Consider the following 24,021-nt stretch of genomic DNA (forward strand, 5'->3'; position numbering starts at 1 on the left):
GGTTGCATTGGCCTAAAGCCAGCCCTGCAAAATAACGACGTATGCTACGCCGTGGGCCAACTAGTGTATATATATTATATTGAATGCTCCATTCGTCCTTGACATAATAATGTATGTTCTAGTTAACATGTTGAAAAGTTTGAATAACTCTTTATTTAACACATTTGGTATTTAAGTTTTTTTATTGAAAAGTTGTTAGTTGTTGTTTTTTTCTCATAACTATTTTTTGTTAACAGGCTGAAACTGATGGAAGAAGAAAGACTTAGGAACACAAGTGACTCAAACCAATTGCCATTTGTGAAAGATGCCATGGGCAAACCTCTCAACATTGATCTGGACTCCTCAGTGGATGAACATGTTGCAAGACTGGTGGAAGAAAGGGACACTCTTTTGAGGACTGGAGTATACACATCACAGGATAAAATCATTGCAGAACTAGACAAACAAATTAGGGAGGCTATAGGCTTGAAAGGCAGATAGCTTTTATTTCAGACATTGAGATTGCTAACTACTGTTCATTATGTCTTACAGTTGTGTCCACCTTTAGTAACATTGTATTTGAAAGATGAATGTACAGATAATTAACATGTTGAAGAAAGTCATTTGGAGACTGTGATGATTGACTTAAATAGATGCTAATTAAAAAGAAATCAAATAACATTGAAAGCCAGTGCTTTTTCATTCAGTACATTTGAGACATACACACGTTTCAAAAGATTACAGGCTATGTAATGTAAGTGTAATGAAAAAATATTGGGGGAGAAAAGGGAGATATTGAAATGCTCTTCAGACATCTGCATTACTTGTTGTGCCCAGTGGTCACAGTTATAAACAAATACGAGAGACTTGGGTATACAATAACAGAGTCCAGGTAAGTCTGGCACTATCCATCCAGTGAACAAAGTGCACTTCTTGTGACTGTTAGTCTTAAGTATGCTTGCTCCATTTTTTTAAACTGAATCATTGAGATTTACAATTGGAAACTGGATGGGGGGGGGGGGGGGGTTGAAGGTTTAGACTTAAAATCAAACGATAATCACAACTGCTGAATTTGTTTAGTTTGCTGTGATCATGTGACATTGAAAATTAGATCTAGACATTCGGTTCATTTCAGGCAATTCGAACAAGAAGTTCTCTTTTTCCATTCCATCTTTTGGCACACATCAAACAAAACTTCTCCTGGCCATCCATATAGTTTGTGATTTTATTTAAATATGTTCTTGTAAATAATTTTTTATTTTACATCACTGTTCTGTTTAATGTACATCTTTTAATTACAAAATATTACATTTTTTTAAAAATAAAAATTAGTTTAGTATAATGAATATAACAAAATGTATACTGATTGGTACATATCTACATATTTCACTTGTAATCATTCAGCATACAGAATTGGTGCTAGATTCTAATTATTTACAAGAAGCACAAGTTATTGATACATTTCATTAGGATAGGAACAAGTTTTAGAAAATAGCTATGAAATAGTTTAATGATTTCACTATGTACATGTTTTAGAATCTAAACATGCATGTAGCCTATATGTAGAGACACTAGCTAATATGTTTACCATAATTAGATAAGGGTACATTAGAACTAATACCTTTTTGTTTCATTTTGTACAATTTGTTATTTAACTGCTATCATATATAAGGTCATTAAAATAATGCAAGATGCACACACTTTTCAGAATTCTTATTCATTTGCACTCATTTTAAAACTACACAAAAATAATTCACAAAAATAAATTGTCATAGATTCTAATTATTTGGAGAAAAAAAGTAAAACCTCTCAAAAAATTTCTTATTCATAGTCACATTAATTGTTCTGAGCGAAAAAAAAAATTTTGTTTAATCATTAGGGATTTTCATTATTTTCTATCAGCACCAACATGTATAATAGCAAATACAGTCTACTAAACTCTTTCGTCTGGCTAGACATTTCAGGTGGAGATAATGCCCACTATGCCTGCTTGGCGCTGGAGTCTTTCTGGCGTCCTCTAAAATATATTTGTAAAGGTGTCTGCAAGGAAGCTTTGTTGTCTGGGCTACATGGTTTGCTTGTACTCTGTGGAGATACTTGACTTCAAAGACAAAACAAAAAATAATGTTTAATCCATAAGTCACTTTGCCACTTTGCTAATTATTTTAGTCTTAAATTTTCGGTCCTAATCAAAAGACAGCTATGTAAGAACATCAAACATTTGGAGAGTAGACGCTGAAACAAAAGAGTACATCTAAGGCCTGTGTTTCCACCAAGTGTTTTGAGAGTGTGGAGGGGACACAATCAAAAGACAATGCGCCCTAAGAAGGACATAGTGGCCTTTCAAGATGCCAGGGTGCCAATCTGAAATAACTTTTGCATCACTTATTTTAACAATTGTAACAAAAGTGATGTACATTCAACAATAGAAACTTCAGGAGTACAGACAAATATAGGCTAATAATTCATTAAGCATTTTGCTATAATACTAGGATTCTACTCTGAACAAGTCCAAACATTTTAGTTTGTAGTGAACAGTCTCTACTGGGAACATTAAAATCAAGCAGCAATGGAGCACCCTATAGGAAAACTTACTTCTGTCACAGAGATACATTTCCTTCTCTCGGAACTTTTCTTGCTTTTGAACTTTCAGTGTTCTAATCATGTATTTGTAATCTTCAAGTTTCTCCATCTGGCATGATGAAACAGAAGAAAGTAAGTAATTCTACACATGTAATAGTGTTTTCTTTTTCAGTTCTTTGTTATATATGTCATTAAATGGATGAAAATATAGGTAAATAAACTTCATATATATCAGTATTTAAATCAATTAAGACTTTAGGTTCCCTTTGTGAAACTAATTGTGTCATGCAATGTACAATCAACTGTTACGAGAGGAGATCTATGCAATATTTTTAAACAGTAGGATATTTTTTTTTTTTTTTTTTTTTTACAAAGCTTCTATCAACTCACTCTTGTTTGTCTGGGACAAATTTTGTACACGTTATTTCTCCCACTTCCCATTCTCGAATGAAGTTGAAACTTTGCACAATTATTCATTGTCCCTAATAAAAGACGAATCAATCAAACAGAAATAACGAAATAATTCAGTAGTGGTAATGAATGAATGATGTAGAAGCTGGAAATAAATCTTACAGTATAGATTTATATGGCTGTAAATGTGCAGCTCTTTCCATTATATAATCGTTGTTTTGTTTAAAATAATTTTTATACTTTGCTTGTTTTCAAAATATTTTCATGTAGGCTATGATGTGAAACTTGAGTTTACTCTTTTTTTTTTATTTCACTAAGGTAGCCGCATTGAGTTGACAAAACCAGCATTGAGCGTTTTTTTGGATTATAAGAACATTGTAGGCTAATAAGTTCCAGGATTTTGAAGATAGAAAGTTAAATATTTTGGATCAAAACTTTCTTACCATGATGATATACTTTTTCCTCTTGTCTCGGAATTTGATTTGCAGACATATTGGCAAGAGGTAAATTTGGGCATCAATCAGATTCATGGCATACTCGTATCTACCTTCAGAAGACTACATAAAGACAATCAGATTCATGGCATACTCGTATCTACCTTCAGAAGACTACATAAAGACAATCAGATTCATAGCATACTCGTATCTACCTTCAGAAGACTACATAAAGACAATCAGATTCATGGCATACTCGTATCTACCTTCAGAAGACTACATAAAGACAATCAGATTCATGGCATACTCGTATCTACCTTCAGAAGACTACATAAAGACAATCAGATTCATGGCATACTAGTATCTACCTTCAGAAGACTACATAAAGACAATCAGATTCATAGCATACTCGTATCTACCTTCAGAAGACTACATAAAGACAATCAGATTCATGGCATACTAGTATCTACCTTCAGAAGACTACATAAAGACAATCAGATTCATGGCATACTCGTATCTACTTTCAGAAGACTACATAAAGACAATCAGATTTATGGCATACTGGTATCTACCTTCAGAAGACTACATAAAGACAATCAGATTTATGGCATACTCGTATCTACCTTCAGAAGACTACATAGAGACAATCAGATTCATAGCATAATCGTATCTACCTTCAGAAGACTACATAGAGACAATCAGATTCATGGCATACTCGTATCTACCTTCAGAAGACTACATAAAGACAATCAGACTCATGGCATACTCGTATCTACCTTCAGAAGACTACATAAAGACAATCAGATTCATGGCATACTCGTATCTACTTTCAGAAGACTACATAAAGACAATCAGATTTATGGCATACTGGTATCTACCTTCAGAAGACTACATAAAGACAATCAGACTCATGGCATACTCGTATCTACCTTCAGAAGACTACATAAAGACAATCAGATTCATGGCATACTGGTATCTACCTTCAGAAGACGACATAAACATTCTCTTTTTTTTTTCAAGAACAAAAAAGTGCTTATTTCACCATCAAAGATAACAGATCGGTAGAATTAAAGGATTTCACTTAAAAATGTGTTTTCACTGGGCATTGTTAGCAAGGTCTTCAGGACATGTTTTTTTTTTTAATTTCTCAAGCGTTTAATGGAACATTCAATGCCATCGGTATATGTTCAGGAAATCTCAGCCCCAATAAAATGCAGACTTGCGCTTGTAAGACAGTTTTATCAATGCGAATTAAAGTATTCGACTATTTCTTTTTTTTTTTTCCTTAATCGAGATTCAATCTAATTGAAAAAAATAAATGGCTGGCAAAGATCTAAAAGCCATTAAGATTACAAAGTGAATTTATCACTCACCTGTGATAAACTCTTTCCAAACTTGATGACTCCGTTGTAACAAACAATATGAATCTGAGGCAAAATAACATTGGATTATAAAATCTATATTTTAAAAAATCCATACGTAGAAGAAAGCTATAACATAAATAGTAACAATAACTAGGATAGTTTGAAAACACTTCCCTTTATCTATAATGACATTTATTGCAATTCAGTGGGGACTTAGTCATAAGTATAGGTGTGGCTGGCAACACCATTGCAGACTAATTAGCTCATCAGAGAGGGAGTCATATAGGTGTGGCTGGCAACACCATTGCAGACTAATTAGCTCATCAGAGAGGGAGTCATATAGGTGTGGCTGGCAACACCATTGCAGACTAATTAGCTCATCAGAGAGAGAGTCATATAGGTGTGGCTGGCAACACCATTGCAGACTAATTAGCTCATCAGAGAGGGAGTCATATAGGTGTGGCTGGCAACACCATTGCAGACTAATTAGCTCATCAGAGAGAGAGAGAGTCATATAGGTGTGGCTGGCAACACCATTGCAGACTAATTAGCTCATCAGAGAGAGAGTCATATAGGTGTGGCTGGCAACACCATTGCAGACTAATTAGCTCATCAGAGAGAGAGTCATATAGGTGTGGCTGGCAACACCATTGCAGACTAATTAGCCCATCAGAGAGGGAGTCATATAGGTGTGGCTGGCAACACCATTGCAGACTAATTAGCCCATCAGAGAGGGAGTCATATAGATGTGGCTGGCAACACCATTGCAGACTAATTAGCCCATCAGAGAGGGCGAACACCACCAACAGAGAACACTAAGTTTCCATCATTCTCTGTAAACAATCCAAAACATGGAAAAAAATGTTAGGGTGCTGGGACAAGTCCCAAAACTCCCCGAAGTCTGGGAGCACACAGGGTACCCGGAGCGCGCCTCTCCGCGGTATAGTTGCTCAGGTCTGAACAGATCACACACACATGTCGGGTCATATTTCGCAAGGTTCAGGCCAAACTTCGACTTAGGGTAGGAAGAGCAAACCGTCTGATATATTTTTTAATGTCCCAGACTTGCGACCTCTGTCTCGACAGATCTGGGAAGCTACAAGTTCTTGACCTGCATGGTGACATACGTACATTAGGTACACAACAGCAGGGTTTATGTCCATAACTTTCGTAAACGTTTCACTCGTATGGAGTTTGATGATTATTATGATGATGCAGTGGCGTAGCTGTATTGGGGGGGGGGGGGGGGGGAGGGGGAGAATTAGAAAATCGCCCCGGGCCCCCACTTGAGGCGAAATTTTTTTACATAAAATATTTAATATTAATCAAAATGCAGGGGCCCCCTTAGGAAGTCAAGCCCCCACCCCCAAATGATGTCTAATTCCTAGCTACGTCACTGTGATGATAATTCGAAATTGACTACAGATAAACTCTACCAAGTAAAAAAAAAAAGTAATCTTATAAATTCTACCTTGTCGTAGTCGTACATAAAAGGAAAACATAAAAATTGTCTCTTGACATAGACGTCATTGGATTCAAAGAAAGCCCATCCTTGAAACTTTTCAGCAATTACGTCATCAACGTTGTTCCAGTACTGCAAGAAACATGAAGGGACATATTAGCGTTCACTGCCACGTACGTTATTAGCCAGCATACAGCCAAGCAATGTTTTGATGGATTAGGATACAAGTATTTGTTTCAAGAACGTCGGAAGTGGATGCCCCTTTTTCCATCCGGCATTTCCGACACGTGTCCAAAAAATAAAAAATCGTCAAATCCATTGCAACATATTCCTCCGATGCTTCACAGTTCTATTTGGGCAATTGTTCCGAGGAACCGAATATTATAGCACAGCATCGAGGATCGTAATTTGAGCATTCCTCTTTTAATTTAAGGCAACATGTATCGTGCAGGGCTGTTCTTGTGTTTTTAGTGAAGCTAGACATGGATCGTGCAGGGCTGTTCTTGTGTTTTTAGGGAAGCTAGACATGGATCGTGCAGGGCTGTTCTTGTGTTTTTTAGGGAAGCTAGACATGGATCGTGCAGGGCTGTTCTTGTGTTTTTAGTGAAGCTAGACATGTATCGTGCAGGGCTGTTCTTGTGTTTTTAGGGAAGCTAGACATGGATCGTGCAGGGCTGTTCTTGTGTTTTTTAGGGAAGCTAGACATGGATCGTGCAGGGCTGTTCTTGTGTTTTTAGGGAAGCTAGACATGGATCGTGCAGGGCTGTTCTTGTGTTTTTTAGGGAAGCTAGACATGGATCGTGCAGGGCTGTTCTTGTGTTTTTAGGGAAGCTAGACATGGATCGTGCAGGGCTGTTCTTGTGTTTTTTAGGGAAGCTAGACATGGATCGTGCAGGGCTGTTCTTGTGTTTTTAGTGAAGCTAGACATGTATCGTGCAGGGCTGTTCTTGTGTTTTTTAGGGAAGCTAGACATGGATCGTGCAGGGCTGTTCTTGTGTTTTTTAGGGAAGCTAGACATGGATCGTGCAGGGCTGTTCTTGTGTTTTTAGTGAAGCTAGACATGGATCGTGCAGGGCTGTTCTTGTGTTTTTAGTGAAGCTAGACATGGATCGTGCAAGGCTGTTCTTGTGTTTTTAGTGAAGCTAGACATGGATCGTGCAGGGCTGTTCTTGGATTTCAAGAAATTGAAAAACACTAAATGTGACTCAACAAAGATAGCTAAGACAGATCTTAGGAGTCAGTTATAGAGATCGGGTCTAAATCAAGGAAATCCTATGCCGAACTGGGAGTCGACCCCTTAGTAAAGCGTCGCATGAGATTTGCGGGACATGTTCTTCGACAAAATGAATTACGCATAAGAAGAGTTGCGATGACATCCTAGTACAACTTGGCGCCACACATTCATGGAGGTCCTCAGAGCAAGTGGGAAGAGGCTTCAGACATTACCAGTGACAGATTTTTGTGGAAACAGCTTGCCGCCAAATGCGCCGAACGACGCGGGAGGGTCTAAGTCAGTAAGAATAGCACATTAGGTTTTTGAAATTTTTAATAGCAGGAAAATGCACTGTAGAATATGCATTTTGTTGGCTTTCAATACCAGAAACAGTGCTCGGCGGCGGGGCTCCGCCCCGCGCTGGGGGAGATCCTAGCGCTTCTCCCAGGCCCCCTTGCTGGCAATGGCGGGGAGTCTACAATTTTTCCTCTAACTCCAGGAAGAACCTATTCTAGGGCACAATAAACGTCTTCAGAAAGAATGATGGGTCAGAATGTAATAAAGATTATGTACACACACATACATACATACATATTAATATTTTTTTCCGCCGCGGGGGGGAGGGGGAGAAAAAATATCCCCCCCCCCCCGAAAAAAATCCTGGCTACGCCCATGATATATATATATATATATATATATATATATATATATATATATATATATATATATATATATACATAGAGAGAGAGAGAGAAGGGAAGATCTATATAGATATGGGGGGGGGGGGGCTATATATTAAGTATTCCATGGCGTGTGCAGAATTAATGGCGGGCTTGACTTGGACATCGCCGACGACGTTGCACTACTTCGTTCTACAAATAAATGCTTACCGTTACAAGAAATGACGGAGAGCTTAGGTATAGAGGCATCCAAAATTGGCCACCGCATAAACTTGGATAAGACTCAAATTGTGCGCAAAGAGTGCCCCCGTCAGACTTGGCGAGTCAGAGCTTGAAGAGTTGGGATGCCTACCATGAAATAGCGTGCAGAATAGGAAAGGCAGGAAGCATTTTCTATAGGCCGCGGCCTATTTGGACAAGCCAAGCTATTGGTCTGGAAAACAATTCCACCTACTTAATACAATCGTCATCCCAAAAGCAGCGTATGCTTGCGAAAAATGGAAGTCATCTACCAAAATTGAGAAAAGACTCAATCATTAATAAATGTGGCTCAACAAAAATATCTAAGACGGATTTTAGGAGTCAGTTATAGAGATCTTAAACAAGGAAAATATATGCCGAACTGGGAGTCGACCATATAATGAGGTTGTCACAGAGCATCGCATGAGGCATGGGGTTTGCGGGACATGTTCTCCAACAAAATGAATTACAGCTACCAAGAGTTGCGATGACGTGGAGGCCAATACTAAGAAAGCGCAAACAGGGACGTCCTCGTATTACGTGGCACAGCACTTTCATGGAGGACCTCAGAGCAGTGGACACCAGGTGGGAAGAGGCTTCAGACATTGCCAGGGACAGATCTTTGTGAAAACAGCTTGCCATCCTATGCGCCTAACGGCGCGGGAGGATCTAAGTTACTTAGTAGGCCTAAGTAGGCCTATATATTATATAAATCTAGATATACTATAGATCTAGATCTGAACTACATAGAATATGATAGATCTAGATAGACATAACATTTTTGTTTGTTACAAACCCTTGAAGTGAAATCCAAGTGGACAGCATCCAGCTTGTAAGATGGTTGGGTCTTTAGAACGTTTTTTGTCTTGTTTAGTCTACAAGCCACCTTTCACTAACTATGTAGCCATAATAGTCTATAGTGTCTAGATCTAGAACACAATACATTTTTATTTACTTCACTATTCAAATTGTGCACAATTGTTCTAGTTTAATGTTTGTGGGGACAAAAAGAACACATAGATTCATTACGTCATTTAATGTCTTATAGGAATGAAAGGATGTCTCTGACCTAAGAGTGGTTGGGTAAATAAACATTGTAAACTCACAATTTTATGACAGCAAATAATTGTCTGTTCTTACAAAAGTGCATTTTCCCATATTATTGTGTCACCCCATGGAGGGTGAAACCCAGTGTGGAACTGGCACGCACCCCTTAGTGGACGCCATTGATTCGGGGGCGGGGCGGGGTAGGCATACTATTTTTCAGCCTAGCGTGGCACCCTCATGGGCCTATTTGCACGTGAATATTTGTTTTACTTAGACTTTCGTCCTCTTGCGCCGTTCAGTGCATAGGGCAACAAGCAGTCTCCATAGACTCACAGAGATCGGTCATAGCCGACTTCCACATTCTCCCAGTGCACACGGACAATGACGGATTTTAGTTCTTCTGTGTAGAATTGTAGGCCTAAGTACGTTTGAATTAAGACATTTGGGACAGGGAAATAGACTAGAAACTATCAAATCTTTATCTAAAATTGTTATAAATCTAGATATATGACTATTCTCAGCCGTATCATCGTATCTTAGATCTATAATACTTGTACTAATAGGCCTATAACTCTAGCATAGGCAATATTAGGTATCTGACTTCTAAAAAGATGCGACGCCATGTCATAGGCCTACGTTGACGCCTTGTTTTCATTTTCTTTTCTGCTTTCATTTTATCACTGAGCTTGGTAAACGTGTTTTGTCTTGCCTAAGATATGTCCCGCGAATCTCATACGATATTGGGTCACGATTTCATTTAGAGGACAAATGCGGGAATGGACTTCTCTATTGGTGACACGTGGAAAGGAGGGAAAATAAGGCTCGCTAATACCAGCTTCTCCTACCATGCTATTGCTCACTGGGGTCGCACACTGATCTGGAGTCACGGTTAGTGGCAAGTATAGGAATACGGAAGAATCCCTCATAGGTTTAGTCGTTGGAAACCAGACTTGGCTCAAGGTCCTCAAGTTAACGAGGGTTTCGTGTGGCCAGCACAACGACCAACCACCATTACTTTTCCCCAACTAATGTCAAGTAAACCCATCAAAGCTAAGTGGACTCAGAGTTGCCCTAAAGATCCCGAAGTAAAAATCCAAGTCTTCGGCGAGATTCGATCCAGGTACACCCTTGTTCGAAAGCGCTTTACTGGATTTTAACACTCGAATCGATCAACCAACGCCTGCAAGGCCAACAATCAATCTAGGGCTTATTTTTTAGGTTCTACTTTTCGAAAATCTACAGAAGTCTTTAATGATTTATATCTAGATCGTAATTACATTCGACTAGATTTTAAATTAGGCCTAATAATAAATTGGAACTACTGTGATTATACGTGTAGGCCTAATACTTAGTAATACCCATTAGGGTTAGAAAAGAGATTGTCCGTCTGTGTGTATTTTTTTTTTCTGTGTTTTTAAATGTAAAAAATCTGGGTGGATAGTAAAATTTCACATGAATCAAAGTAAACACATACACGCACGTACATATATATATACACACACTTGTAGATCTAGTCTAGATGACTAAAAGTAAAATATGGCAGCAGATACAGAAAAATGGTTGTGTCATGAACTAGAAAAAATAGGATTAGATGAAGAAATAAGCCGGTAAACCAAATGTTTTATCTAGATTTAGAATCTATACTAGAATAACTAATATAAAGCACAGTACCTAGCTGAGTAGATTAGAGTTAAGATTTACAGAGTCTAATACTGACCCTTTTTTTTAGAGCTTTAGACTTTTAAGTTATAAAAAATGATTTGATTACACAAGATACTGAAATTTTACAATAAAGCACAATGAATGTAAGGCAGCATTTCTCAAACTGTGGGGCCTAAAGTCCTGACAAGAAGCCCTAAAGACCACAAGGTCTGAAAGGGGAACTTTACTTTTTTTTTACTTGATCACTTTATCTACTCAGTACTGACAGTACTCACTCTGCTGTGATATGCTGATATTAAATATATTATATATAATATATATAGACATAGATAATTGTATGTGTATAAATTATAAATACTATAATGCACACTGCTCACATTCACATTATGATATCATTATGTTTAAAATTTAAGTTTTTCTTTTCATAATCTTTGCTATCTTGCAGCAGGTTTGGGTTTAGATGTTGTTTCCATTGGCATTGTTGTTGTCATTGCCGGACATATAAATTAGTCTATTGGACCCTTGGAGCACCACACAAGATTTGTCAACCACCTTTCTCCATTCCTCTCTGTCTTTTGCCTTGGATAGAACTCTTTCAATGGCAGGCCTGTTCATTCTTTTTATGTTGTCTTCCCATGGCATTCTCTGTCAGCCTCTTCTATTCCTGATACAATTTCCTGAAGGAAAGTCTTTGCAAGCCCCGAAAATCTTGTAATATGGCCATAGAGTTTTATTTCCATTTTTTTTACAATAGCTTGAAGGTCATTGTGGATCAAATCACTCTAGTAACTCTTGTCTCTAGTCTCTTCGTTTGTGATTCATGAGGTCTTTAAATGTGATACCTAGAATCCTTCTGTAGCATCTCAATTCCATTGCTAGGATCCTCCTTTCTAGCTCTGCAGTCAGAGTCCAAGACTCGTAAGCTTATAAGAATGTGGCCATGACCAGGGAGCGCATCAGTCTGACTTTGATGTCAAGGGCTGTGCCTTTGTCTTTCCATATTGTTTTGCGCTTTACCAGAGCTGCTGTGGACTATGCTATTTCGACCAGTAGTGCGGGTTTGGTTCCCTTATCTGAGACAATAGCTCCGAGGTATTTAAAACTACTGACACTTGTCAGCTTTTTACCTCCAGTGCTGATGCCCCTTTTAAGGCTCTGTTGGCTATTGTTCATAATTTGAGTTTTTAGCTGCATTTATTTATTTATCTATGTAGTGTCCTAAAGCTCAGAAAATGACCATTGTACTTATGGTTTAATAGATAGACAAAGATGTAATCAATATGACAAAGATGTAATCAATATGACAAAGATGTAATCAATAATATTTTTTTATAAAAAAAAATTTCTAATAACCTGTAATTATCTTTTAATTTCAGGTATATTATGTCCATTGAAGATATCACAGATCAGAGAAATTATATAACAGAATTGATTGAGACAGATTCTAAGAAAAATAAGTTTTTACAAGACTGGCAAGCTCATTATGGAAAAGAAAGCAATAATCCTACTTTTCAGGTGATTTTATGAAACCCTTTAGAAGCCTTTTGTTCACTGACTCACTTCACTCAATCTGCTTCTAAGACTATGATTATTATTATAAATATGATATTTTACACATTTCTTTCTTACTGTGTCCTTGGAATAAGCATTTTTCTAGTCCAATGATGCCTCTAATGGTCAACTTTTCAATCTACATATTGTTATGTTTATTAAATCTTTATGAATTAAAGGTAACAGTGCAAAGAAATTTGAGCCTGTTTAATGGATCACTAAATATAACAGCTGAAGTTGAAATTGTGAACTAACCAAAGAAGTTTCATTTTGTATCAGTCTGTGCATGTTGGAAAAGGATTTCTTCTTCATCTACAGGATAATGAAAAGCTGTTTCATTCTTAGATACCCAACAAGCTTAAGAAAATATTTTGTGTGTAAAAGTGGTGGCTAAGTAAAAGTGTGTTTTTTCTTTTCATTAGGGCTACAACTTATGGTCAAAAGAAGTGTAAGTGTGATGTTTAAATTGTGATAAGGGCTGTCTCTGTCAGATTGTTCCATGGGAGGAGCAAAGTAGTGGTAATACAAGGGGTAGAGGTCTACAGGCCATTTTATTGGAAAATGAAACAAGAAAAATGAACAGTATATTACCTGTGCTACAGAGTAGTGAAGTGCAGGTGTCAGCTAGATCTAGTTTTTTAATTAAGATTTGATTTAAATTTAGAATTTTTCAGTGAAGCAAACAGAGCTTATATTTCTTGAGAATAGTGACTAAGACAACATAATTTTCTATAATTATGCAATATTTCTGACAGTCACAATACTGACATAGCTTGCAGGAATATAAAAGTCATTGTTACTTTGTTATCTTCTTATCTTATATAATACAGACGTTACTTCAAAAAAGAAGATGATTACGGCATACGCGTCATGCATTTAGTCATGCATATTAACCCAATGACTTAAATTCTGCCAAGTCATTTGTTTTCCTGGCTAGCTCAGGCAACCCATTCCATGCTCTAATAGCACTAGGGAAGAAGGAATATTTGTACAAATTAGTCCTAGCATATGGGACGAGGAATGTGCCTTTATCTTTGTGTCTTTCAGAGTATTTTATTAAAATTTTGTTTTTGTATTTGAAGATTATGGTTCAGTGTTTTATGTATGATTGCTACTTTACTTTTGAGCCTTCTGTCCTGAAGGCTTTCTAAATTTAGTGATTTTACTAAAGGTGTTACTCTAGTCAAATGTGAATATTCGTTTGTTGTGAATCTCACTGCTCTATTTTGTGTCTGTTCCAGTTTCTTAATGTTTCCTTGAGTTGAGGGGTCCCAAACGGAGGATGCATATTCTATTATTGGCCTAACCAAGGTTAAATAACATTTTAGTTTTATGTTCTTATTTGATTTATAGAAATTTCTTTTAATAAATCCTAATGCTTTGTTTGATTTTTTTGTAGTTTCATCAATATGTGGATTCCATGACAGTTTTTCATTTATTATTACACCTAGGTATTTTGCGTTTTTAGTCTGTGTTATTGGTTTGCCATGAATAAGATAAGTGGAATTGTTTTTGTTAATTAGTGTTTCTTATAGGAAAAAGTAAAATTTTATCTTTTTTTTTTTTCAATCACTCTACAAAGGTTTACCAAAAGCAGAGATTTGATGTTCAGCAGAAATCTAAGGAGAAAAACAAATCAACACCTGCAACTCCAGTAAATAGTGCACTTTTTAATGTAAATCAAAAAGAAAATGTAAGTTTGACTTGTTAACTAAAAACTAAGTAAGCTTTTCTTATGTTTTTTTCTCTGTGTTTTTTTTTTTTGTTTGTTTTTTTTTTTAGATTGTTTCATGTTAAAATGGATTATTTGTAACTATCATTCTAAAATTGATTGTTGAGGTTAGTGTGATGGACTGGCTAGGAGCATGTTCCTCCCTGCTTCTAGACCACTTAATATCCTAGTTCCTTATTGATTTGAGTGTTTTGAAACATTTTGCATCACTTATCTTAGTGCTGGTATTCATTTAATACTTTATTGTATGTAAGAAAACATTGGTTGTGTCATAATTCACAACTTTTAAAAGTTGTTTATTTTTTGTTTATGCCTGTATATAAACCATATAACAGCAGGTATTTAAACCATATACTTTATACACTTAAAAATTATTATTTCAGTGCAATACTTCTGTGGCTTTACAGAATGGTTCATTATCTAGTCAGATCGGATCTGGTAGTATGGAGATTGGCATCGGGGCCAAGAAGAAAACTAAATTTGTTTCTTTGTACAGTAAAGAGGGACAAGCCAAATCAGTCATTCATCTTCCAGGTAATTTTAGTTGGTAAAATAATAGCTCATTTAAATCAAGTTAGTTCAGGGGTGGGCAACCTTTTTCCATCAAGGGCTGCATTAAAAAAATTTGGGGAATGGGGGGCTGCATAAATGAATATGAAATATGTAATTACAAAACAGAAAAATACGCTAGCTGTGTTTCTTTTAATTCACATTTATAATGTTTTATACATTTACATATCATTTTTTTTACTCTCTCAATTGAGGAATTAAAACAAAAGCCATTTCTAAAACTAATTTACAAAAATTTGTTTTAATTTAAATATAGCACTTTTACATCTCTACATTTCGCCCCAAATGTACAGTTCTACTTAATTTGAAGAATTGAACTATTAACACTCGTGCATAATGTTCCGAAACTGTGAAACTACCATACTAGTTGTTATCCTTGTGACAGCTTTCAAATTACAGTAAGTCAGCATCGACCTGTGATTGCACTTGTTTATTTTCAAACAAGAAAAAACATTTTCACAGATGTATGTGAACCCAAATAATGTGAAAGTTTAGGTCATGATTTGCTTGGAGGTATGTCCTCTGGAACTGAATCAACTTCTGCACCAAATGGTGAGCTGAGGGTATTGGGTTACAATACAAGCTCTTGGATGTCTTAAAATGTGTTTTTCAAATCCAAATAAGTCTTGTACATTTTAACCATTTCACTAGAAATAGTTTCACCTTTCAGTAAAGGAAAATTACAAAACCTGTTTTCATTCATTGCTTGGAGAAATGGGAAAGATGTATTTGAAATGATTTAAAATGCACATGCATTTGATGTGGAAACAAAATACTTCAATATCCCGATGTAAAAAGTAAAGTCCACTCTTTATTAGAAATATTAATCACAGCCAAGTCTTTCAAAGAACATAGTTTCTTCCTTGAGATACCATATTCTTCTCAATACCATCTTGCCCATGCTAGGACAGCGCATGCTACTGTGGTCCCGAACATCGGAATTTTTTGTTTCCAAATCTTTAAGTACTTCTAGGAACTACCCGTGGATAAGTCCCTTAGCTCTGATAGGCTTGATCACTAATGTTTATATCTCACAATGTGTCGGATATTCAATGCAGCTTTGTGCAAAGTTTCTCGTTAAGAGTTTATGGTTGGGATATTGTTCTATTTTTCTCAGTTACAAGCCAACCCAGAATTTTCACTCAGTTCTTCATAACATTAAATAAATACTGGCCTCATTTTGTGTCTTTGACTGTTTTGAAAAATTGCCAATAAGAATAATCTTCGTTTAATTTGAACATTTTAGAATGACATGTAGGTACAATGCTTCTTAAGCCTCTTCCTCATAAGTGATAAGAATCAGAACTTTCTAAAATTTATATAAATATTTTAGAATTATTTATTTTTAAATATATTTGCATTTTTGGCACTCCTGGTTTCCTTAGGTGTCCATGGGCCGCTTAAAAGACTGGCGGCTGCTTGTGGCCCACTGGTCGTAATTTGCCCACCCCTGAGTTAGTTGATTTGCAGATTCAGTTTACTCTTTGTTTAAATATATATGTGTGTATGTATATATATATATATATATATATATATATATATATATATATATATATATTATTTTTAAAAAAATGTTTTGTTGATTATTAAATTCTAAAGACTTTGTAGTTTCATTATTGTTTAATGTTGCAAAAATTCCATTTTACATAATTTTTATGCAGTAGTGTGCTAGACCTGTCTACTCCTTACTTTATTTGTAGGTCGTCACATATGTGAATGCCAGGCTGCCAAACATAAACTTATTAACAACTGTATACAATGTGGCAGGATAGTCTGTGAACAAGAAGGAGCTGGTCCATGTGTCTTTTGTGGCTCTTTGGTAAGGTTTCATTTTCTTAAAGTTTTTTACACATAGTGTCCAAGACTACTCCTGCGTGTTTGGCAGTTTTAAGCTTATTCAAAAAATATCTTTTACTTTTCAAAATAACTGAGCTTCCTCTATAACTGCTTAGACAATCTTCAGTTGATGATCCATCTCAATTGTTCTCAGTTCTTATTGGTTCAGCATGGACTTTCTTATTGGTTCAGCATGGACTTTCTTATTGGTTCAGCATGGACTACTTATTATAGATATGGTTCCCTGATAAAATAGCGCAGAAAAAATATTTTTCAGTCATTTTGCAAGAAATACTTTGGCTATGTTAAAATATGCAAACATTATGTTAGAATTATAATAAACTAAAATGTGAATAATGTCAAATATATCATTTATTTAAATTCCAATAGTGCACTTCAAAAACATGCAAAGATACTTACATACTTGTCAGATTTACACACTGTTTAGGAAAAAACAATTGCTAATTTTTGTCATGGAAAAGAATGTACCATAACAAGAGAGTTAGGCTTGCAATCCAAATTGAAACTCCTTAACTTTGATTTCATTGTGATGATGTTCGACTAAGACGGACAGGTGAGATGAAACAAACATTTGGAGGTATAAGAAATGTGATTGCCATCTTAATTAATCCTGCTGTTGCGGCAAGAAACACCATGGTTTGATCAAAGACAGATGCTACAGATAATCCAGATGTTCTGATTATACCATAACACACGTGTAACACACACACATCATCTTATACTTATACCTAACCCATGAACCGGGTCACCACATTTCATAAACATATTTTTTTTTAGCAAGTTATGCATTTTAAAATATAAATATGGCATAATTTTAGATCTATTGATATTGAATAAAATCAGGTACTTTTATACACATCATATAGTGTCTTGCACTATTTTGTAGGGAAATCTCGCCCTATTTTGTCAGGTCACCTATTGATACACATTAACTTAATGGGTTGTTAAATTGTTGACATATTCACCTCTTTTTTTAGTCTTTTTTAGAGTTGAGTAATATTCAAATTTCTTATAGTCTGCAAAAATTACTATTGACTAATTATCTTTGTTGTCTTTAAAGCCAATATTTGATTTCTATATTTGTAAGGTATGCACTCCTGAAGATCAAGAGCTAATAGATAAAGGTTCAAAAAAAGGAGAAAAACTCAGACAGCGACTTTTGAAAGGCGGCAGTCAGTCTACATCAAAACAGAATAATACAAATGATTCACTCTTAGACAAAAACCAAAAAGGATTTGAACAAGCCCTTCAGCATAGAAATAAATTATTGGAATATGATAAATATAGGTAATTTTTCAAATATTTCCTAATTGTAATAATTTTCATAGTTTTTCTTATAAATGAGTATTTAATTCTCTTATTTATCATAGCCTAATGTGACATAGCAATAAAGCATTTTGTTGCTTTTTTTTAAATTGAAGTTGTTTATGAATTGTATAGAGAAAGATTTTGATTAGCCACCAATGCAAAACTCTAATGTACTATCAACATTTAACAATAAATAGTGTGGATTTTGGTATGATCATAAACATTTAACCCCTAGTACAGCACCATTATTAAAATGCACTTTATTAGATTAAAGCTGAACTTTATGAGACAGAAAGTTCAATGTTACAAGTCATAATAAGATGGTAGACTTTATTTAATATAAATTTCCTGTTTCATGATTGTCATTATTTAAATGATTGAGTGTTTTCAAATACTGACATTGGCTTAATTAATTATCTGAATTTTGTGTTGAGGCTTTTGAAAATTAAAACAGTTTAAATTTCATAGTGCAAGTGGTATCAATTTTTAAATGCAGAGGCATCTATCTTTCTGTGTTCCATAATTCTTGCATAAATAGAAAGAATAATGTTCACAGTTGTATGCCATGAGCCAATTAGTTCCACATTTTACTGTAATATGCCTGGAACCATTTTGTTCCATGTCTACTAGTTACTAGCTATATGCTTTTTTATGTTCACTCTATTTTCTTTGTTTGCTTATAAAGTGTCAGGAGAACTCAAGTGATTGATGACGAGTGTGATTACTATAATACTGATAGTAACAAATGGCTGAATGAAGAAGAGAGAAACAAACTACGAAATCGGGAGGAAATGCTGCGCGAAGCTCGTCATGGCTCAAAGCGCGATAGAAAGATAACATTGGACTTTGCAGGGCGTAAAATTATTGATGCAGAAGATGATGCAGCTCAGAGGATGTATGATATACATGATAGTGTCATTCAGGAAGTGCACTATGGCACTGCTGCTAATGGGAAAAAATCTAAAGTAGAAGACTTTGACTCTGGAGTTGCTATAGCTGTAAGTAACTTATGCAACATAGTTTATCCACAATTTATTATTGATGCTTAGTATTCAGTCAAACAGTTATTGGGATACTAGGTGAAAGATAATTAAATCTTAGATAAAGGCATTAATCAGTTTGTTTGTTTTTTCCAAAAAAAGTACACATTATTGATTAAATTACATCCTTAATTGCTATTCGCATGTACTAGAAAATAAAAAAAAATATATAAAGAAATACTTATTTGGATTGTGACATTGAACGCTTTTCAATTATTTAACTGAATAGTTTTAATAACTTCCAAATAGTTTTTCAATCAGTATTTTCTTGCGCAAAGTATACATTTTGCAAAGATAATTCAATGAGCTTCAGAATACATACATTTTTTATGTATTATTGCTACTTTACTTTATATTCTTCTGTCCTGAAGTATTTCTAAATTTAGTATAGTAACTCAAGTCAAGTCTGAATATTCATTTGTTATAAATCTCACTGCTCTATTTTGCATCTGTTTTAGTATCTTTATGTTTTCTTGAATTAAGGGGTCCCACCAAACAGAAGATGCATACATTCTAATATTGGCCTAAATAGCATGTTAATTTTATGTTCCAGTTAGATTTGTACAAATGTCTTTTAATAAACCCTAATGTTTTGTTTTGATTTTTTTATTGGTTCTTCAATACAGAGATGCATAATTTTTCATTTATTATTGTGTTACTATCTTTCTTGTGGATCATATACTTCTTATGTGTATTTTTCTTTTGTTTAAAATATTTAACAATTTGCAACTGAATCAATCCACAAAAGCCAGTGTTTGATGATTCTGCTGTACAGTGGGGCCCTACTAAGACACCGTTTACCAGAATGTCCAACACTCAGTCATCCCAGCGTATACAAGACAGAGAGTTGCAGGAAATGTCTGACCATGGCTTATGTCTAAGTATGCACCAACCTTGGGCATCTCTCTTAGTATCAGGAATCAAAAAGTAAGTTATGGAATAATTTTTTTTAATTTTTTTTGTTTATGCTATGAATACTTGATGGACTTTGATGTGTTCAATGACTTACACAGGGATGAAGGGAGGACATGGTATACAGCTCACAGGGGTAGACTTTGGATTGCCTCAACTACCAAAGCCCCAACAACTGATGAAATTAAAGAGATGGAAAGTATATACTCTCATATTTATAAAGGTAAGAATTGATGTTTTTCTAGTTATTTTCCTGACCTATTTTTTTTAAAACTGAATTGCCCCCACCACCTGCTTTTTTTTTAAAAAACATTTATTAAAATGTGCTATTAGTTTTCTAGTTTTTGAAAGATTTTGCACTATTTATGGAACTATTAATTATTAATGTCATTTATGTCTTATTTGTAAATGCTATAAATTTATCTGGTGGTCAGCAACTCCCTGGTTTGTTCACATAATGGGTTGTGTAGTAGCACATTTTTTTGCATGAAACAATTGATGTCTATGGTTTAATTGATGAATGTTCTTATTTTTGTTACTATTACAATTTGAAATGATTTCATTCAATGATTGTTATGATGTTTGTTTTGTTTTTCTGATAAGGTCACTCACTAAGATTTCCTACAAGCTATCCAACAGCTTCTTTACTGGGCTGTGTCAATGTAGAAGACTGTTTGTCTCAGGAAGATTACAGAGAGCAGGTCAGTGAAGATTGACTCAATCTGTTTTTAGTTAGTTCAAAATTTAACAAAGAATGCTAGTTAACTCTATTTTATACCAAATGTAATGGAGCTAGAAAAATCTAATTAACTAAATTTGAAATGTTTCAATTAACTTACACAATTTTTGGCTACAGAAGTAATTTTAGTTAGCTGCTATAAAAAAACTGTGTGTGTGTGTGTGTGAGTGAGTATGCATGCATTCATTCATTTGTTAATTCTGTAAAAGAAAAACTTTAAAAAAAAATCAATACTTATTGATGACACTTGTTTTCTTTTCCACCAGTATCCTGATGGAGAATCTAATTCTCCATTTGTGTTCATCTGTTCTAATCCTCAAGAACTGCTTGTCAAATTTCCCATTAAAGGAAAACACAAAATTTGTAAGCCACTTGAATTTAAATTCAATCACTTATTAAATCACTTGGGCTGCTATGACTAGTTTAATGTAACTATGTTAACTCATTTCCAGGGACCCTGCCATCACTGAATGGTGTTCTTAGATATCACATGGTGCTGAATTAGATGTCTTCTTGTTATTAGTGTAAATCATGATCATCTTTAGTCTCAAAATACTCTTATAAGTCACTCATAAACACTCATAAGTCCACATTTAGACAACTTTATCACTTTAAAAACTCTGAATCTTTTTTTCGTGTGTGTGTGTTTATTTTTTAACAAATCAAACAAAAGCTTCATTTTTGGATATTTTCTCAGATAAACTGGACCAGAATGTTCATCAAGCTGCCAAGAAAGGACTAAGATAGCACTCACTTGACCATTAGTTTTATCAAGCTGCCAAGAAAGGACTAAGATAGCACTCACTTGACCATTAGTTTCATCAAGCTGCCAAGAAAGGACTAAGATAGCACTCACTTGACCATTAGTTTTATCAAGCTGCCAAGAAAGGACTAAGATAGCACTCACTTGACCATTAGATGGAGCTGGTGTTTACTTTTGTTTGAGATATTGGGTTTCGTGTCTTAGATCCAATAGGAATCTATCAGTTTGTGGTGTTAGGGATAGATTATCTCTGTTCAAATGTTGCTAAATATTTGGTGGTAGTCATAATTTATAATAGTTGAATGATGCTTAGGGATAGTTCAATGGTATGTCTGTTCCTTTCCCATTTCAGACCTTACCATCTAAAATAAGATCTTAGTTCAATAAACCCTTGAAATCTGATCTGAAACTGCTTTGAATCGTACATTTCTTTAATAAACTTGGTGATGAGAGTAATGTGCAACTGAACTGAGTGTCTTAAGTGTTAGTCTTGGTAAAGACTGGGATTTTAATTATTCTTTTTTTGAAAATTTATTTGAACTTAAAGTTTGTAGACTTTTTTTGCAAAATACATTTGTAAATGGAAGCACATAAATACTACCCAGTATAAGTTTAGTAACTAGCCTTTTAAAAACAATCTATATTTCTAATCAAAACAAATTAAAAGCATAAACTCATGATAAATAAATAATAATAATAATAATAATAATAATAATAATAATAATAATAATCTTTATTATCCGTAAGGAAATTTATCTTACAATTTGTGCATTACACCAAACAAAAAACATTATAACTATAAGAAACCAAAGTGTACATTCACACCAGACGCACTCATAATTTACATGTGACAAAGTTTATACCAGATTGTTCTTATTTAATGATTTGATTGCCAGGGGAACAAAAGAGTGTTTGTGTCTGTTTGTCTTTGCTATCGGTGTCTTGTATCTCTTTTGTGATGGTAAAATCACAAAATCCTGACCCAAAGGGTGATTCTTTATTTCGAGGATCTTGTTAGCTTTTTTATAGATGTTTGTCTCAAACAACTGACCAAATGGGGTTTGTTTTTTGCCAATGATTTTGCCAGCAGCATTTAGGATTCTATAAAGTTTATTCCTATTTTTAATGCTCAGATTGCCATACCAGGCAGTGATATTGAAACTTAAAATATTGCAGATACTATGAAGACAACTGGACTTGATCTGTATCTAAATTTTTTTGGAAATGGTTTTAGATTGGTGAAACTGTGATAGCTTTCTCCAAGCCTTACAATTCTGTACATTGATTTGTATTATTATTTTGATTCAGTTCCAAATGTAAACATAACATTGCCTAGGTTAATGTCTGTCAATGTCCTGTGACAAATAAAATGTATGCATTATTTGTTTCTTAATTGTTGTCTTTTTTTTTTTATTTTATCACAAATCATTTTAAAATTTAATTAAGGCATTGTTTTATTGTCTTCTCGTCAAATTAGTTTCGTATACCAGGTATATCAATTTGAATTTAAACTCAAAATATTTACTATTAGGTAAATATTTATAATTGTATTACATTGCTATAGACATCTCTTTAAAAGAAAAATGGATCCTAAGCATACTCAATGTGCTCTACTTGTTCATAATCACTAGAGATGTGCTAATTTATTCTGGCTAATTTAGCTCAATAGCTAGCAAGTCCATGCATTGAGAGAGAAATATATGATGGTGTCCTAGACAGATCCCATAAAAATGCCAGTGAAGAGACATTAAGAGTGACAAAAAGACAAAAAACAATTAAAAATTACTTATTTTATTCATGGTAAACCAGTCACACAGACTAAAAACTCAAAATATCTAGGTGTAATAATAAAAGAAAAGTTTAGGAATCCCCATATTGGTGAAATTATTTAAAAATGAAGCAAAACTTGAGGGTTTATTTAAAAGAAATTTTTAAAAAATCCAACAAGAAATTAAAACTAAAATGCCATTTTAACTTTAGTTAAGCCAATATTAGAATATGCATCCTCTGTTTAGGATCCCTCAACTCAACATAAACGTAAAGAAACTAGAACAAATACAAAATAGAGAAAGAAGATTTATAACAAATGAACATGATATTGATTAGGGTAACACCATTCAGTAAAATCACTAAACTAAGAGACACTTCAGGACAGAAGTTATAATACATCAAACACTGAACCATAATTTACAAATAGAAAAACAAAACCTAATAAAATACTCAAGACACAAAGATAGAGGCACATTTCTTATTCCATATGCTAGAACAAATTTATACAAATACTCCTTCTCTAGTGCTATTAGATAATGGGTCGCCTGACTCAGCCAGGAAAACCAACGACTTAGCGAGTTTGTCATTTATTAACATGCATGACTAGATTGACATATTAAATGCGTAGGATGTAATTATCTTCTTTTTTGAAGTGACGTCTGTAATACATAAGATTATAGAGACAAGCTTGCCACCCAATGCGC

The 24,021-nt window shown here is 34.6% G+C and overlaps 3 protein-coding genes across 8 annotated transcripts in view; 2 read left to right on the forward strand and 1 right to left on the reverse strand.

Annotated features, from left to right (window-relative positions):
* The window catches only part of LOC106065642 (centrosomal protein of 120 kDa-like), a 34,414-nt gene extending 32,739 nt beyond the window's left edge, over positions 1–1,675 (forward strand). For all 3 annotated transcript variants that reach the window (XM_056013550.1, XM_056013544.1, XM_056013545.1), the window contains exon 23: positions 237–1,675. In XM_056013550.1, the coding sequence (XP_055869525.1) occupies positions 237–480 (244 nt within the window). In that variant the 3' untranslated portion in view covers positions 481–1,675. The remainder of the gene's footprint in view (positions 1–236) is intronic.
* On the reverse strand, positions 1,300–9,382 carry LOC106058505 (uncharacterized). 2 transcript variants are annotated; one of them, XM_056013641.1, is made up of 6 exons: positions 9,163–9,382; positions 6,243–6,365; positions 4,781–4,834; positions 3,417–3,530; positions 2,575–2,671; positions 1,300–2,064 (listed from the first exon to the last, which is right to left on the reverse strand). In XM_056013641.1, exons 2-6 carry the CDS (start codon positions 6,258–6,260, stop codon positions 2,045–2,047), a joined length of 303 nt encoding a protein of 100 aa, XP_055869616.1. In that variant the 5' UTR covers positions 6,261–6,365; positions 9,163–9,382; the 3' UTR covers positions 1,300–2,044. The 2 variants fall into 2 exon arrangements, with proteins under 2 accessions (XP_055869616.1, XP_055869608.1); XM_056013633.1 differs by having other exon boundaries at positions 1,300–2,080; positions 9,163–9,377.
* A 1,500-nt stretch (positions 9,383–10,882) lies between these two features.
* Positions 10,883–22,934, forward strand: LOC106074817 (activating signal cointegrator 1-like). Of its 3 annotated transcripts, XM_056013669.1 has the most exons (13): positions 10,883–11,020; positions 12,452–12,590; positions 14,209–14,319; positions 14,742–14,892; positions 16,629–16,747; positions 17,873–18,072; positions 18,779–19,091; positions 19,882–20,060; positions 20,147–20,268; positions 20,649–20,746; positions 21,051–21,147; positions 21,482–21,502; positions 21,656–22,934. In XM_056013669.1, the coding sequence occupies exons 1-13, from the start codon at positions 10,950–10,952 to the stop codon at positions 21,682–21,684; spliced, it is 1,650 nt and encodes a 549-aa protein (XP_055869644.1). In that variant the 5' UTR covers positions 10,883–10,949; the 3' UTR covers positions 21,685–22,934. The 3 variants fall into 3 exon arrangements, with proteins under 3 accessions (XP_055869644.1, XP_055869636.1, XP_055869646.1); XM_056013661.1 differs by having other exon boundaries at positions 21,482–22,934; XM_056013671.1 differs by having other exon boundaries at positions 14,766–14,892; positions 21,482–22,934.
* The last annotated feature ends 1,087 nt before the right edge of the window (positions 22,935–24,021 follow it).

Source organism: Biomphalaria glabrata, chromosome 1 (assembly GCF_947242115.1).
Source record: "Biomphalaria glabrata chromosome 1, xgBioGlab47.1, whole genome shotgun sequence".
In the NCBI taxonomy this organism is placed as follows: domain Eukaryota; kingdom Metazoa; phylum Mollusca; class Gastropoda; family Planorbidae; genus Biomphalaria; species Biomphalaria glabrata.